Genomic DNA, 18,408 nt, shown 5'->3' with positions numbered 1-18,408 from the left:
AGAAGCATTAAATATAAATACACAGCATATGGCTAAATTATTATCCTTAAGAAAGTTCTTTGTACACAGACTACCACCTTAGAAGATAAAGTTCTGTCCATAACACAGTTCTGGGCCTAACAGATTGCCCCATTCCCAGAGGGTAGTCACTGAACACCATGATCTGTCCTTAGCCTTTGTCTGTTCTGTTTGAGACTAGCAGCCCAATTCTTTATGGGAATATCTGACACTACCCTTCTATTCTGAGTAGAACTGCCACTGCATAAGTGATCCTTCTTCCTAAGTTGGATAACCAAAATGTCATACAAACCACCCAACTTCCTCTTGTCTTTAGGGTCAAACAGTACACCCAGTTTTTTCATAATTCCTCTCATGTAGACACACACACACCAGCAAGCACACACCCTTTTTTGAGAATATGACTTCCCCAGCATAGGATTCAGAGACACTACACAAGATAACAGTTGCAGACATGAAAATAATAACAGTTCTTTATCCAAAAGACAACACTGGAGAAAGGGAAGCTGAAATTTTCTAAGCCAGGAGAAATGGAGACATCACTTGTTCGTCTGTCATAATATTCCTTTTATATCTATTACATATAAGAAACAGCAGTTACTGCCACATGTAAAATAACTGTTCTCCAAACAGCAGGGACTAGGCCCTGAGACAGAATGCAGAAGAACTACCTCCGCCTTCCAAAAGCTTGCAATGTGATTGGAGGCACAAAACAAAGTGCAACAGCTAAGTATGCACTGAATGAATAATAATAAAGAATAAGGCAGAAATAAGATAGGCTGTTTTGGAAAAAAATAAAGCACTCCTGAAAGAGGTGCCTAATGATGTAGGTGGAAGGGTGTTTTAGACATACAAAAGACCAAGAACCAGCTTGCATTAGTCTAGAGACACTGAGAAAGGGTAGAAACACACATTACAAAAAAGATGTAGGAGAACAGGGGCATCTGGCTGGCTCAGTCAGTAGGTCATGAGACTCTGGATCTTGGGGTCATGAGTTCAAGCCCCATATTGGGGGTAGAACTTAACTTTAAAAAAAAAAAGATTTATGAAAATATATAAGCAACAGAACAAGAAGTGCAATATTTGCATAAGGGGGCAGTGTTAAATCTCCCTTACAAAAAAAAAAAAAAAAATGAGGGCCCATCAAAAATTCGTGTCCCCAAAGTCTCCCACTGGCATAGCCCCACAACATCACTTACCCGAATAAGGGAAGCCTGATGCCGAGGGGGCTTGGCTCCTGGGGCCCCCGACGAGGGTCCTTCAGGCTGGACAAGGGGCTGTCTAGCTTCATAAGGAGCTGAAAAAGCAGGAGGAAAAGTCAGCACAGTACAAAAAGATTCCACCCAAAAATTATGACTTCACACTCAAACTGAGAGTGTCTGTTCTTCAGGGAAGAATTAGCAAAGGAATTAGAATTTATGTACATAGGGCCACCTTGCACAAACCAACCTTGGGTACAATTTAGGGAAGCAATCTAAAGACATTCAACTGATTCATGAAAAGACAGGAAAATATTTACATCAAGTTGAGATTAGGAATAAATTAGAAGGGTGGAATTGTTAAGAATCTAAACTGCAATTGAAAGCAATAATAAGAGTCAGAAAAGTGCCATGTTATAAATGCTCAAATTCTAAATATCAGGTAAATTCTATATATACCCGCTGGTTTAAAAGTCTTGCATTCATCATCCATCTTCCAAAGCAGCAAGAAAATAAATATGCATTTTGAACACTAAGAATCAACATTACCATTCATTTTTCAAAAATAAATGGCACAGTCTTCTTTTCCTTATTGGAAAGAATGTAAAACCAAGGAGAGAAAAGTACAAAAAGGAATAAATGTATTTTATATTTATTATTTTATCTTTCAATAACCAAACAAAAAATAATTTTGCTGACTTTGAGAAAAGTTCTTATGCCACAAAAAAAAATGCATTTTTTTATTCCTTTTATTTCCAGAACACTTCATAATGATCTTGTCAATATGGTAGGAAAACAGTTAAACATAACCAGGTAGTATTCAGTGCTAACAGAAAGGAGAAATTATCACCCATGATGAAACCATTTTTGATTAACATTCCTGGTTAACAATTCAAGTTTTTGGAAGTATATCAAGAAGTAAAATGCTGGAGCCCCTGGGTGGCTCAGTCAGTTAAGCATCTGACTTCTGCTCAGGTCATGATCTCAGGATCCTGGGATCGAGCTCCGCATTAGGCTCCCTGCTCAGCGGGGAGTCTGCTTGTCCCTTTCCCCCTCTCTCTACCCCTCCCCCCCGGCTCGTGCTCTCGCTCTCTCTCAAATAATTAAATAAAATCTTTAAAAAAAGAAGTAAAATGCTTTCTTCCTACAGTTTCCTTATAAATAAAATTAGGTAGAGAGAGCAGGGCAACCTGTTATGGCAGCGCCCTTAGCATACTTTGATCATTTGAAAGGAAAGGAGGTGTAAGAACAGCAAACCACTCTTGGGCTCACATCTGCTTTTTATATTTCCTCCAAGGGACTGGAACACAACATTATAACAAATTTAAAATACATTAGAACATCAAAAATCATTACCTAGCAAAGCATTAAGTAGATTTTCAGACCCTGCTAAGAATAAATAAAAATATATAAACTGCAAAAGACACAAACCCGAGAACACATAATCCAAATCTTAGAAGATAAGGCTCAGGGGCACTTGGGTGGCTCAGTCATTAAGCATCTGCCTTCAGCTCAGGTCATGATCCCAGGATCCTGGGATCAAGCCCTGCATCGGGCTCCCTGCTCTGCGAGAAGCCTGCTTCTCCTTCTCCCACTCCCCCCGCTTGTGTTCCCTCTCTCGCTATGTCTCTGTCTGTCAAATAAATAAATAAAATCTTTTAAAAAAAAAAAAAGAAGAAGAAGATAACTCTCAGCTGGTAGACAGGTGTCCTTCAAAGAAGGATTTTTTTTTTTTTAGGATTTTTAAAATTAATTTATTTTTTATTTTTTATTTAAATTCAATTAATTAACATATAGTGTATTATTAGTTTCAGAGGCAGAGTTCAGTCAAAGATGGATTTTTAAGATCATTCCATTTTGATGGAATACCCAATGCCAGAATTAAACTCTCAATGCCAGAAGTTTTGAACCATAGTAAACTATACCATGGTTGGGAGACTAGTGGTCATGAGCTTTCCCTGGGTAGCTGACCCCCCATGCTTCAGGTTTCCCTCAGAGGGAGGGAGCTTCTACTGCAAAGGAGGACACATATGCAAGGAAGCCATGTGGCCCATGGCTCCAGTCCCTTACCTACAAGGGTCTTCCCTCAGAAGAAATAGACATATCTCATCAGTAAGGCTTGAACAAAGACTCAGCTACATGAGGGATCATTTTTGGAAAGGCCTGGCCTCAACGGCAGATTTTCTCTTCCTACTCCTGTGGGAAGCCTGGGTTGGCCACACCAGCCAGTGACCGGAAAGGCGAGTGTATGAAGCCCATCTGGTTACAAATCTAAAACACGCGCTCCGATCAGCTCTGTCAGTACCAGAGCTGATAATCAGACCATCATCAGTCTGACTCCTGTCTCAATCCTCAACTGGATCTCAACTCAGAAGGTAAAAAGGCGCTACTTATTGCCTCTACTCTCCTTCCTCCCAAATAAAACCTGGAACATTCAATTCAACGAAAAGGAAATAATTCTTAGATACCCTTATGAGAGGTTTAATAAGGAACTAGAAGTATCATCTTTCTCCAAAGGGAGGAGTATAAAATGAACCCTAAAGATTTCATCACTCTGAGATTCAGTGTCAAACTAGAACAGGGACCACTAGTAACTGCACAATAAAGACTCTACATCTGCAGTCAACCTAATGAATGATATCCAGGAGGTGACTTTCAAGAATACCTAACAGCTTCAGAAATAAAACAGGCAGCAGATTCTAAAAACACAAAAGAAAATACTAGGCAACAATGGAGCACCTACAATGTGCCAGGAACTGTGCTAGGCACAGAGGTTTATATAACAGTCCTTATTTGATCCACAGAGCAAACCTCTGAAACAGATGTTATTCCACTTTACAGATAAGAGAAACTGAAGCTCAGAAAAGTGACATATCCATAGTCACACAGGCCAGAAACACAGGCTCACCAAGTCTACCTTTAGACCCAGGAGACTGACATCATAGCCCATACTCTTAAGAGAGTACATTCCTAGAATTGATACGTCAGAATAAGATGTGTAAGAAAAAACAGAACAGGTACCTTGATATGGAGATAAGACCTTAGGTATCAGAAGAAACAGATAAGATTTGAAAGTAGTTGCCTCTGGAGATCAGAAATAGGTTGAGTGGGAAGGAGAACAGTTGTTTTCACTACAGGTATTTAAATATTACTTAACTATACGGATGTTATAACTGTGATTTAACCGTTTTTTAAATATGGGTAGCAGGGACGCCTGGGTGGCTCAGTCGTTAAGCGTCTGCCTTCAGCTCAGGTCATGATCCCAGGGTCCTGGGATCGAGTCCCACGTCAGGCTCTCTGCTCGGCGAGGAGCCTGCTTCTCCCTCCCCCACACCCCCTGCTTGTGTTCCCTCTCTCGCTGTGTCTCTCTCTGTCAAATAAATAAATAAAATCTTTAAAAAAAAATAAAAAATAAAAAAAAAATAAAAAATAAATATGGGTAGCAGTATCTGCCTCTGAGGGTTGTGCTAAGAAGCAAATAATGCACATGAAGATCTCTGCACGATGCCTGGCACACAAGTCTTAGCCACTGAATGTTAACTATAGGTACATCCAGGAAGTCAGACTAGCAGGAGCCAGGAGAGAAGTCGAAGAGGGGCTCTGAATCAGACTGGTCTGGAGACACTCAGTCTGATTTAAAACATACTGACATATATTCCCCACTAGCCAGGAATCATAGCAGAATCTTGGACAGGGAAATGACCCCAGAAAAATGTATTCCTAGAAAAATATTCCAGCAGTGAGACTCCTTTCTGAAAAGGCATAAATTAAGAATAACTCTAGGGATGCCTGGGTGGCTCAGTTGGTTAAGCAACTGCCTTCGGCTCAGGTCATGATCCCAGGGTCCTGGGATTGAGCCCCGCATGGGGCTCCCTGCTCAGCGGGGAATCTGCCCCTTCCCCACGCTCGTGCACTCACTCCCATGCACTCTCTCTCTCTCTGCCTCAAATTTAAAAAAAAAAAAAAGAGTAACTCTAACAATGCTTACTACCAGAGTCACTAAGATTTAACAGATTTTAGATATGCTACTGTTTAGATCAAAGGGAAGATGGAGTACAGAAACAGGAAAGAGAATCCTGGGTTTGTCAGATGGGTTGATGGCATGGTGAAGGCAACAGAGTTAAGAAACTGATAGAAAAGAGCATGGAAGCCTTAAGAAAAACTGAGTTCTGGGGCGCCTGGGTGGCTCAGTTGGTTAAGCGACTGCCTTCGGCTCAGGTCATGATCCTGGAGTCCCGGGATCGAGTCCCACATCAGGCTCCCTGCTCGGCGGGGAGTCTGCTTCTCCCTCTGACCCTCCTCCCTCTCGTGCTCTCTGTCTCTCATTCTCTCTCTCGCAAATAAATAAAATCTTAAAAAAAAAAAAAAAGAAAAACTGAGTTCTGAAAATGTGGGGAGAGAGAGAATGAAGACATGTGGGATTCTCTTACTTCTTGACCTAAGGATATATGAAAGAAAAGGAAGAAGACAGGCCAAGAAAATCCTCTGGGGGAGAATCTACAGACATTACAAAAATAGGAGTGAACAAGCTTTGAGGTGAATATTATCAATTAGAAGCAAAAATCACAAGACTGAACCAAGTCGCAGCTAGAAAAACTCTCCCTTCCTTTGACTTAGAGAAATCTACATGGCAGCACCTGTAAACATTTTATTTCTGAATGACCTTGTTTCCAGTTAAAGGACCCTAATCAATGGCTAGACCCAAAAAACTCAAACTCTTTGAGAAACAGGCAACTAAGAGTTCACTCACACTCCTCTCTATGGGTATGCTGTGCAAAGAAGAACCCTCTGGAACAGTAGCTCATCAAGTTTAAGGTTCATGATATCAGGGGAAAAAAAAACAGGAAGGGGTAACTTAGAAAAATACATTCCAAGAATAAAAAGTGACAACAAGGAAATGTCTTCACATCTAATAGAATGACTACAATTAAAAGCACTGAAGAAAAGGAAACCAATGAGAGAACCAAATGCTGGCAAGGAACACAGAGCTCTCATACATCGCCAGTGGGAGTATACAAGCACTTGGTAAAACTCTTTGGCAGTTTCTTATACACCTTCCCTAAGGTACAGCAATTCTACTCCTAGGTGCCAGGGAAATGACAATATATGTCACAAAAAGACTCACAAACAAACGTTCATTGTATCCTTACTCATAACAGCCAAACACTGGAAACAACCCAAATGTCCATCAACAGGAAAATGGATCATCAAATTGTGCTGCATTCACACGAAACACTACTGAGTAATAAAGAGAAACAAACTACTGAGACCCAGAACAACATGGATGAATCTCAAGCACTGTGCTGAGGGAAAGACGGCAGACACATAAGAGTATAACCATTCAAGAGGACTCCATTTATATCAAGTTCTAAAAGAGACAAAACTCATCTAAGGTGATAAAAGTCAGAACAGTCCTCGGGCGCCTGGGTGGCTCAGTTGGTTAAGCGACTGCCTTCGGCTCAGGTCATGATCCTGGAGTCCCGGGATCGAGTCCCACATCGGGCTCCCTGCTCAGCGGGGGGTCTGCTTCTCCCTCTGACCCTCGTCCCTCTCGTGCTCTCTGTCTCTCATTCTCTCTCTCAAATAAATAAATAAAATCTTAAAAAAAAAAATTAAAAAAAAAAAGAACAGTCCTCACAATGGGGGCCAAGGAGTGACTGGAAAGGGTGACATAAATGTTCTGTTCTTGATCGAAGCGGTGGCTACATGGATGTTAAAACTCAAACTGGAGATTTTTAAATGTGTGCATTTTATCATTTAGAAAACAATAAAACAGAACGAAGGCATGGTCAGCCGTGACATAGGCCTCTAAGAGTCGAGAAAGATGGAGAGAAGCGGGTTGTCTCCCTGCCAATGGTGGAATGGAAGCCCAATGTGAATGGAATGAGGAAAGATCGGGGCAAGGAGTAGACAGAGCAAATGCAGACAAGTTGTTAAAGGAATAACAAAAAAAGATAGGGTTGAACTTGGTAATAGGCTGACTCAGTAGAACAAAAAATGACTCACCTGTGAATTAAAAGCCAAAAAACAGGCACCACGCTGGGCATAAAACTCCAGTGTCCAAGCCCAAATAACATTAGGAATCAAAAAAAAAACTCCATTTCTAAAACTAGGGAAGTCAGGCAGGAGAGACTATAAGAGGAAAATGAAGAATTCTCATTTCGTTTCAGACTAATGGGTCATCCAAGTTTCAGGAGAGTCATTTTTTGTTACTAACCCTTAATAACATCATCTTGCATTTGCATAGGACTGAATTTCCCATCAGACTTTATACTTGTGTTCTCACTAATCCTCACAAAACCCCTATAGAATACTGTTACCCCATTTTAAAAGAGGAGAGGAAATCACAGTTCAGAGCAGTTCAATGGCTTGCCCAAGATCACACAGCTAGTCACATTAAACCCATGCCTTCTGATTCCAATCAAAAGATTTTTCCATTATGCCACACCTGCTCCTCTCTAAAAGATTACAACCTCTCTTTAGCCTAGCACACATTTTTATCTGTGTCCCTCTAGAACTCACCACTATTTTCAATGCAGCAAAAACCTACAGAAACTGGGTCATTTTCAAACACAGTCCACAAAGTACAAAAGGAAGGTTACGGATAACCAATTCTAGAATACCTTTAATTGGTCCTATCTTAAACTACGAGCCTGAGCCCCAGGAGGACAAGATGCTGCAGTGAATTTATGGAGCTTTAGGCACCGCAGGCGAGGTGGCCAACTCTGTAAGTCATCCTCGGAACCAACTAATGTATTTTACCACGAACATGGCCAGCACAGCATAAATGTGAGCAACCAGGCAACCCCACAACTAGGCACTATACACATTTCTCAGCAAATGCTTCCCCTACCATTTATGTCCCTTATTCTTTTTTTTTTTTTTTTTTTTTAAAGATTTTATTTATTTATTTGACAGAGAGAGACACAGCGAGAGAGGGAACACCAGCAGGGGGAGTGGGAGAGGGAGAAGCAGGCTCCCCACTGAGCAGGAAGCCCGATGCGGGGCTCGATCCCAGGACCCTGGGATCATGACCTGAGCCGAAGGCAGACGCTTAACGACTGAGCCACCCAGGCGCCCCTGTCCCTTATTCTTATTCCCAAACACAAGAGCTAAATATTTTCATTATGTGATTGGTCTTTAAAGGTTGAATCAACTCTTTTGCTTTTGCAGAGTTATATTTTTAAGTAGTTTCATAAAAGCAGTTGTTATATAAATATGTTTGGAATGTTTGCTGAAAGAAACAACAATTCCGGGGCGCCTGGGTGGCTCAGTCGTTAAGCGTCTGCCTTCGGCTCAGGTTATCATCCCAGGGTCCTGGGATCGAGCCCCGCATCGGGCTCCCCGCTCTGCGGGAAGCCTGCTTCTCCCACTCCCCCTGCTTGTGTCCCCTCTCTCGCTGTATCTCTCTCTGTCAAATAAATAAATAAAATCTTTAAAAAAAAAAAAAAAAAAAAGGAACAACAATTCCAAAACAATACCCATCTTTCACATGCTATGTTCCTGTGTAATGAAATCTGTAGACAAAGGATTAAATCATCTAAATCATTTACAAGTCTAAAGATAAACTAGTTTGTAGGACAGGAGACAAGGCATTACTAAGATATATTTCATTTTATTTTTTTTAAAAAAAACCTTGAGAGTATAAAATTAAATTGAGCCATGTTTCCAAGGACAGAGGTAATTAAGTCCAGAGATTCAGCAGCTGGTGGCATTGCTGGCTGATAGATTAAGGAGTCTCTAAGACACTGCCTGGGACAGTTGGACAAGATCGCTTCTTACCTGGATGCATCTGCTCTGTGCTGCTCCGCAGTTTGCTGTAGCCATGGCTCAAGGGCACCCTCTGGTAATGAGGCGGGGAAGAAGGAGGGGAGGCGAGGGGTGACATCGTGGGAGACTGTGTTTCCTGCTTCAAAAGAACCAGAGCAGAGTTCAGAGCCAATCACTCGAGAAGCCTGGCGCTCTGAGCTGCAGTTATGAAGTATAATGCAACTCTATTGCCGGCGAGATGGCTGATTTAACAAATGGAAGGAATGTTTTCTCAAAAACACAGTTTGGTTAAAATGCAGTGTCTGAGGATTCACATCTCCCAGAGAACAAAGTCTCACCAGCGCTTAGTTGCCTAAATTACTAAAACAAGCCTGAAATGCTTTCAGTTATTCCGCTAAAATTTTCCTTTGGAAAATGGAAGACAATGATCACATGAAAAGGCATTCATACGTCCCAAATCTGATCTCTTTGTGGATAAATTCAAATTTCATTCATTAATAAAGGCTCCTATTTCCTGGATTTACACTTATCAAGTCTTCTAGCAAAGAAAAGAATATTTGTATGGCAAATTTCTTTGTCTTATAGAAGATATTATATTGAATATAATTTGACTTTTCTGCATGATTCAGTACCTTTATTAGAAGTATGAGCTGTACCTTGATGCCCTCAGGGTTTACTAATGTGTAAGACTATTTACCTCTTTCTTGATAGGCTCACTCTTCCGAGATATTATACTTGTGTCTCTATCAATCACCACCTGACTATTGCAATTAGTGCTCTAATTTTAAAAGCCCATCCTCCCTATCCTTGTCCCTAACCTGCTAAATGTGTAATGGCAGCATTTCCCAAGATGGAATTCCAAACATGCTCTGCAAGAAAAAATTCCCTGGTCAAAGTTTAGTAAACACAAATCTCCAGGTCTCTTTACAGCAGGACTTCTCAGGGCCTTGAATGTGCTAACGTGCACTATAACTCTCCAAGCCTGAGGATGTAGTCTTTCCCCCAAGAAAAGAATATGAAGCAGCATTCTCCAAACATATTTAACCACTGAAACCTTTTCTCCAAACTTTTTGTGAGGAGAGGGTCTATTAAAAACTCCTAGCGATGCCTGGCTGGCTCAATCAGTAGAGCGTGTGACTCTTGATCATGGAGTCCTGAGTTAAAGCCCCACGTTGGGTGTAGGGTTTACTTAAAAAAAATAAAAATAAAAAAACTCCTATAAGTTACATTTCAAAGAACCCATTTGGAAATGCTGATTAGAGAAATCAAGTAAGTGTGTTAAATCAGTAGTCTTGACACTTTGGACACAGTTCTACATTCAAGTAGGCTCTAAAGGGCCCAGGGGTGGCTATATGTCAGCTGCTTTTTCTTGCTACAAGGAAACTTTACTGGCTGACTTCCAAGTCTATAATTGAATCCCAGATGGTGAGGTTTGCTAGAAGCTTGACAGCAGATATGAGGCACTGCTACGTGAGGTTTCATGGTCAGAATCAAAAGGACATGCCTTATCAGACTGTTTACCTGTTTATCCTCATCGTCCATTCTTTTGAAGGTATTTTTTTCTGTGATTAAATATGGAATCTGAACCTTAGCGCCATGCAGTTCCGCCGGGTTCCCGAATCGTATGTCAGCATCAGTCTTTGACATCATAAAGCGAGGCAGTGGCAGTTCTTTAGGACCAGAATCAGAGAAGCTCAAGTAAGGCTTCATTTTAAAACTGTGAAAAGCGGGACTCAATGGCCAAAAGATGAATCACTTTTGAGGAAAAATTCCAGAGCAGTAAATATAGATTAAATTTTTATTTTGACATAATGAAGACTCCTATAATAATGCCGTGAGAGAAAAATGCTTCTGCTTTACCAAGGCGTTCTGGCTTCACATTTTTAAACGCTGTCAAATCACTGCAGAGGATATTCAGGTTGTGGACTGCTCTCCCACCTCAGCCTTTAGTCCAGCACCAGCAAGAAGGATGTGATATCGTATAAACACAGTAAGTGGCAAATGAAGCAGGCAAAACCTATACAACACATATTAATATGCCAGACACTACGTAAGATCTGCAAATGTTAAGTCATTTAATCCTCACAACAATTCAATAAGGTAAGACTATCATTAGCCTTCTTTTACAGATGTGGAAACAAACACAAAGGAGCTAAGTAACACCCCCAAGATCTCACACCTCATCATCTCTGGCAGAGCTGTCAGTGCCTAGAGCTGCTGCCCTATAGACAGGCCCCTCATTCCTAGGGCAAACTTACTGGGTAAAACAGGTTTTCACCCTATGTCATTCCTTAAGGAATTTTCACACTCGATCTCCAATTGTCTTTTCATAATAGAATAAGGAAAATGGTATCAAGTTAGAGCCATCAGTCCAACGTTCAGCCAGATTCTACTGTCAAAACCATTAGCCACACTCACAATGCTACAAAGAGCTGAAACGCAACAGTCTGGAATATTTACTTATCTCTCAAATATCTGATAAAGCTATTCTGAAACAAATGATGCTTTGGCACACTTCTAGTTCTCAGCACAGCAAATCACACACAATCACACAACACAAAGAACTCCAAAAATGGGGATAATATTATGGATTATGCATAATGATTTGCATCTGTATCCATTGTTCAGGATAATACTCATCACCGTGCCTCTGCACTTCCATCAGCGCTCTATTCCAAACACAGCTGCATTTCCACTGATTGATGCTCTGCTAAAGCCAGAAAACATCTTAGCAACAACCACCAAGTATCCCAGCTCCCCAGGCAAAGAAGGCCCCTGGTTCTCTAATATCCACATCATGTTTATTTTTAGTTGCTGTGTCCACATTTGATTCAAAGAAGTAGGCAATATGATGACTCCCTGAATGATCAATCAGCCAAAGGCCCAAGAGACATAAATAGAATAAGCAATCTGGAAAATTAAACCAGGACTCTCCTCTAAAGAGAGGATGGCCACCATTTTGATCATTGTAATGTTTCCCAACCTCAGCAGCTCTCCAGTACTCAAGGCAGGAAGGTACTTCAAAAGAAAAAAAGGCAGAAGAAAAGAAAACCTAGATTCTTCATAAATCAAATATAAGCTCATCCTACGGTTATCTTCTCAGAAAGGTATTTGTTTCAGTTCAGTCTGCAAAAGGTATCTAAAAAGATGGAACAAAATCACATAAAATAATTTGCACCCTGATTGCCCATAAGAGGATGACTCTACTTCGAAACACTACTTGAGGAAGAAGAGAAGTAAATGTTCACATTTGTAAACTCCCTGACCAGTGTTTTACTGGGTGTTCAACACATAATTCTGGGAACAACAGAATACAAACACGAGAAGATGAATATCAACTATTATTATACTAGGACTCCCAGATATCCTTTAGGACACTGTCACATCACAGTCTCCTCCTTCCCTGGCGATGGCATTTCTCCAGAACTATTCACCTGGCAAAGAACCTCTCTCCTGCAGATGGCCACCAAACAGTAAAACACAAAATACAGCTGAATTTCTCTTGTACTTTCTTTGCTTAATGTGGTTTTAAACAACTCTCACTTAACAGAATTGCAACCATACATAATAATAATCCTATCACTGAAAACTTTCATGAAGTTGCTATCTCCCTTAACTGCTCCAAGCTTTCAGAAAGTCAAAAGTACAACTCTAGTTTGTAAATATTCAGTCTCAATGTTTTTTTGTAGTCATATGGACAACATATTTAATAGTGAAACTTTATTCAAAAATTAATCAATAAAGTATCTGCTATCTGTGTCAAGTAATCACAAGAGAAGAGCCATTTGTAGTAGTTGGTTAGAATCTTTTCTCCTAAACTGAATTAACACAAGGAAATAGAGTTCAAATTAAAGGTTTATGGGGGCCACGGAGACAATGACTACAGCCATCCAAGGCAGTAATTTGTTTCAAAATGTTATCTTAGGTTGTAGTCTTTGAACACAGAAACACTTTGTATATTAAATATAAATGACTATTTTTCCCTTCCACAAAGAAAACTATGCTTCTAAACATCTGACCCTCTAAAAAGGGAAAAATCCTTTCATTTTCCATATTTGATGGAGACATGAATATAAGAAATACTTCCATTTCCTCAATTAGAAAAAATGTAAACATAAAACAGAAATGAAATAACAAATGGTAAATGACGATGGGGAGAGGTGGGGCTGAGCAGAGAGCCCATGTTCCATCTAAAATGGCAGCTGCTGTTCACGGTCCTTCAATACTGTCCACTAGAAATTGAAGGCGAGCCACATACATAATTGTAAATTGTGTAGTAACTACAATATTTTTTAAGTGAAGAAGCGAGTCACAAAAAGACAAACACTGTATGATTGACTTATATGAAGGATCAATAGTCAAATGTATAGGGACAGAAAGCAGAATGGTGGTTGCCTGTGACTAGGGCGAGGGGAAATGCAGAGCTGTTTAATGGCTATAGAGTTTCATATATCTAAGATGAAAAGAGTTCTGGAGATGCATGGTGGACATGGTTGCACAATATGAATGTACTAAATGGTACAATTAAAAAATGGCTGGCTGGCACCTGGCTGGCTCAGTAGGTAGAACATGCAACTCTTGATCTCAAGGTCATGAGTTCGAGCCCCACACTGGCTGTGGAGATTACTTTAAAAAAAACAGTTAAGATAAATTTTATGGTAAATTTTATGTTATGTATATTTTATCACAATTTTTCAAAGCTTTTCCAAAGAAAAGGAAACAGGTGAAATTAATTTTAATAATTATTTCAACCCAATATTATCATTATAAGATATAATCGAGATAAAAATTATTAATGAAGTAGTTTACATTCTTTTTTTCAGACTTTTCAAAGTCCCAGGTGTTTTTACATGCACTGCACACCTTGATTCAGACGTACCGCATTTCAAGTGCTCAGTAGCCACACTAGTATGGCTACTGGCTACCCTACTAGAACAGCACAATTCCAGTTGATGGTTGACACGAGGGAATGTGGACCACTGTGGCCAGAAATCTGGATTTTACTAAGAGATATTATAATGTTAAATGTTAACAACTAATTGATTTCTTTTAAAATTATGTAAGGAGTATTTTGTATGGAGGGATAATTTACATAAATCTTAAGTGTACCATCTGAAGAATTTTGACAAATGTATATATAAGAACATACACCCAAATTAAGATAGGACATTTCCATCCTATAGAATTTTCCTTCACATCCATTTCTAGTTAATCCCCTCTCCTTGTCCCACTCGGCAACCCCTGTTCTAATACCTAAATCCAAACTACCTTTGCCATTATAGAACTTCACATAATGGAATCACTCAGTATTTATCCTTGAAACTAGCTTCCCTTCCATTTTATCTGTGAGAATCATCCAGTGTACTCTATGTAGACATAGTTTATTCTTTTTCATTGCTATGGAATAATCCATTTTTATGAATATATTGAGATTTTTTTTTTTTAAATCCATTCTCCTATGATAAACATCTGGGCTGTTTCCAGTTTGGGGCCATTATGAATATAGCTGTTACAAACATTCTAATAAATGGTTTTTGATGGACATGAATTAATTTATTTTGGGCATAAACCTATGAACTAAGTCCAACCCACTGCCTATTTCTGTATACCCTGTGAGTTAAGAATGGGTATTATATTTTTGAATGTCTGAAAAACATCAAAAGAAAAATAGTTGTGATGTGAAAACTGTATGACAGTCAAATTTCAGTGTCCATAAATAAAGATTTTTTGGAACACCGCCACTCTCCTTTGTTTACATATCGTCCATATCCGCTTTCATAGTTCAAGGGCAGAGTCAGGTAGTTGCAGCAAAGGCCATATGGTTCACAAAGCCTAAAATATCCACCAGCTAGCCCTTTACAGGAATAGTTTGCTGATCCCAGTCTTACACAATGCAATGGTTCAAGTAAAACATAGCCTTACTAAAACAATAAAGGTGTATTTAATGGAAAAATATTTTACACGGCTTGAGTATTTTTATTTAAATTTTAAATAATTTACATTAAATTAAAAATTCAATTCCTCAATCAACACTAACCATATGTGGCTAGTAAGTACTCTATTAGATGGCACAGTTTAGCTGCTTTTCCAAATTTTTGACATTACCTGATTCTATGCTCACAACAACCCTGTAAGACAGGTACTATTGGTATACCCCTTCTCCAGGTGAGCCATTTAAAGCTCAAAAAGGTTAGGAAACTTGTCTGAGGGCACACAAATAAAAAGTGATGGTGCAAACAATTCAAAATCAGGTAACCTACTGCTGGGGGCCTGCACTCAGCCACTAGGCTATACTGTCATCCTGAAAATTAAAATATTCTTTCTATTGCAGGTCTGAACACTCAGTATGAAACTGTGGCATTTCAGAGCTGGAAAATAGCCTAGAGAAAACCTGCTTGGAATATCCACATCTTACAGGTGAAGAACTAAGTCCAGGAAGGGGAGGGTGGGCCTTGTCTTAGTCATGCAGCAATTTGGTGACAGAAGCATGACCACAACACTCCTGCCTGCGGGGGCTCTCTCTTGTAATTTTTCGAGGGGTAATGGCAAATAAATTACATTTACTCAGCAATTTCATAAAAGGGCATTTAATAAAAAAAAAAACCTTAGAATTGAATGCATTTCATTTTATAAATAACTCCCTCTTTTGTCCTAATTCTTTCTCCTTTTCACTACAGACTGTGTCAGACTGCCACTAGATCAATAACCAGTTTGGGGAACACAGCCCTAGAGGCTATGTGAACCACGTTATTGTACTACTAGCATTCAGAGACTCCCAGAGGGGCTGTGGAAAGAAATCATGGGGTCAGTCATCTTGGATAAGAAAAAAAATTACATCTTTATTCTCCCTACCCTAACTGCAAGTTAGCATTTCCTTCAATTATGAATGCAGGCAACAAAGCGCTGTAGTATCATTAGCAGCAACTGTAACTTTGTCACCCACCGAAATCAGATATTTATATATCACATTACACTTGTTGTAGACACCTTGAAGTACTGTTTATGCTCATCACTACTTTGAAAGTATGCTAGTTATTTAGGTCACTGTTAGGTCTCTTATTTCAATGCACTAATGAAGAAGTATGTATATTGCCATATAACACTTTTTAAAAATATCTTAGCTTTAATTTCAATATAATTGGTTTCCTTTAGACTCCTATGTCTTTGTATACATTTAAAACATTATTCCCGGGGGCACCTGGGTGGCTCAATCGTTAAGCGTCTGCCTTCGGCTCAGGTCATGATCCCAGGGTCCTGGGATCGATCCCTGCATCGGGCTCCCTGCTCAGCAGGGAGCCTGCTTCTCCCTCTCCCACTCCCCCTGCTTGTGTTCCCTCTCTCGCTGTCTCTCTGTCAAATGAATAAATAAAATCTTTAAAAAATAAATAAATAAAATAAAATAAAACATTATTCCAAGAAGGAGTATCAGACTGCCAAAGGAGCCCATGACACAAGAGGATACAAAACCTACTCTAAACCCTACTTATCCCTTCCCTCAGTCCTCACACCCTGTTATGACCAGTCCTCAGAAAGGAAGGGACAACAGCTCCCAGGGAAAATGTCCACCATGCACTTTCCTCATCAGGAATTCTTCATTGGTCCTCAATTTCACCCCTTCCTTCTGTTCTCTTAAATCATCATAAGGTTTCACCATCTCTTTAACTGGCCAAATAAGGTGAAGCTAGAGAGAGATCTAGTGCCAACATTTAAGGAGGTGGTTACTCTCAGGCCCTGATTCTTTAAACGCAGAATCAGCACCTGTACAGCCCTGAGAATGAGTTCCCCCTTAAAGTTACGTATGCTGGGTGCCTCTGGCCTCACCCCAATTCAGGCCCTGCTATAACCAAATATATACTCATGGTGTAAGCAAAGCTCTCGAAAATGCTCCACTCAACTTTCATTAGAACTCAGTCTCAACCCTGGCTCCACATAACAATCACCTGGGGAGCTATTAAAACTCCCCATGTTCAGGCTGTACCGCAGGCTAATTAAATGAGAATTTCTGAAGGTGGCCCCTAGCACCTCTATTTTTTACTTTGCATTTAAAGCTCTCCAGCAGATTCTCAAGTGCAAACAAGGCTGGGAACCACGGCCTGAGAAAGAAGACTTCTTTAGAAATCCCTCAGGGGTTCTGGATGAATCTGAAATCCAACTGTTTGAGCTTAAAAAGTGACAGATGATTAAGACTCAGTCCCCATGCACAAGCACTCATCTCTTCATTCACTCAACAAATGTGCCCTGAGTGTCCACAGTGCTCCACAGCACAGATCTTCCTCCCTTCCCTTCAGGTAAGCTTGTAGACTAGTGAGGAAGACAGAAATTAGTCAAACCTGTAAAGGAGTATTTACAAACTGATTAAAGTGCTATAAAGGAACAGATGCTGAGAGAGAGTAAAGTAGGGAGAGGACTGTCACACAGAAGCATTATCTAACAGGATTAACCCATCCAAGGATTACCTAACTCCCTAGGGATATGTACTTTTGTTTTGACTTACTATTTACTCTTCATTATGCATCTTACAACTTTACTGGTAGAAAACTGTTAGCTAACTAATCTTGTCTAATAGCAATGCAAGTGAATTTCATCTTAGAAAAGAGTATAATAACCAAATTACAGTTTTACTGCTCTACAGGGCATTCATCAATTTTATATGTAATTTAGCAATCTTACTCCAGCATTCTATCTTTCCATGACTATAAATACTTCTGACTCTCCTACACTTTCTTGAACCAGCTTTACTCTACACTGGTTCCTTCATTAATGAATTAATTTGACAGAACCTACTTTAGACAGGATGGTGGGGACAGTCCACAAATCCTGAAGGATGAGGAGGAAAAGCCAGCCATTGGAAAGAGAGGGGGAAAAACAGACTGCCGGGAACCCAAGACCTCAAGATAACATGGTCTTTCCCACACCAGAAATGGCTAGGCCAGGGAGGCCGGGCTACAGATTGCGAACACAAGGGGCACGGGCAAGTTTAAGATGAGGATGGAGAAGCAGAGACTAGATTACTTAAGGGCCTTAAAGATCAGTGTAGTGACTTTGATTTTAGTCTGATGTACAACAAGCCAACCAGTGGAGGATTTCAAGGAGTAGGATGAAAAGATCATTCCTACTGCCGCATGGGAAAAGAGACTAAAAGAGAGAAGAGAGGAGGCCAAGAAATCAATGACAAAACCACTGTGATATCCGAATGAGTGGCTGAAGGTGGCTGGGTCTAGTAGGTATAGAGAGATGGAGGGAGCAAGCAATGAGACTGGAGCCGCACTGCCAGGAATGTTGATGGATTACACTGTGGAGCAAGGGAAAGGGCGGAATCAAGGATGACTTCTAGGTTCCTGGACTGAGCAACTATAGATGCTGGTGGCATTGGCCGAAATGGGCAAGGCTGGGGGTTAGAGGTTAACACACACATACACAC

General features: G+C 40.1%; 1 protein-coding gene across 8 annotated transcripts in view; it reads right to left on the bottom strand.

The window, feature by feature from the left end:
- REPS2 (RALBP1 associated Eps domain containing 2) overlaps positions 1-18,408 on the bottom strand; it is a 214,722-nt gene that overhangs the window by 136,905 nt on the left and 59,409 nt on the right. For 5 of the 8 annotated variants that reach the window (XM_032389675.1, XM_032389678.1, XM_032389679.1 and 2 more), the window contains exons 3-5: positions 10,509-10,657; positions 9,000-9,126; positions 1,218-1,315 (exon numbers count right to left, since the gene is read on the bottom strand). In XM_032389675.1, the coding sequence (XP_032245566.1) occupies positions 1,218-1,315; positions 9,000-9,126; positions 10,509-10,657 (374 nt within the window). The remainder of the gene's footprint in view (positions 1-1,217; positions 1,316-8,999; positions 9,127-10,508; positions 10,658-18,408) is intronic. The other 3 variants (XM_032389676.1, XM_032389682.1, XM_032389681.1) reach the window with 2 other exon arrangements.

Source organism: Phoca vitulina, unplaced genomic scaffold (genome assembly GCF_004348235.1).
Source record: "Phoca vitulina isolate PV1807 unplaced genomic scaffold, GSC_HSeal_1.0 scaffold55, whole genome shotgun sequence".
NCBI classification, from domain to species: Eukaryota; Metazoa; Chordata; class Mammalia; order Carnivora; family Phocidae; genus Phoca; species Phoca vitulina.
Note: the sequence above shows the minus strand (reverse complement) of the source record. Positions and strands in the feature narration are given on the sequence as shown.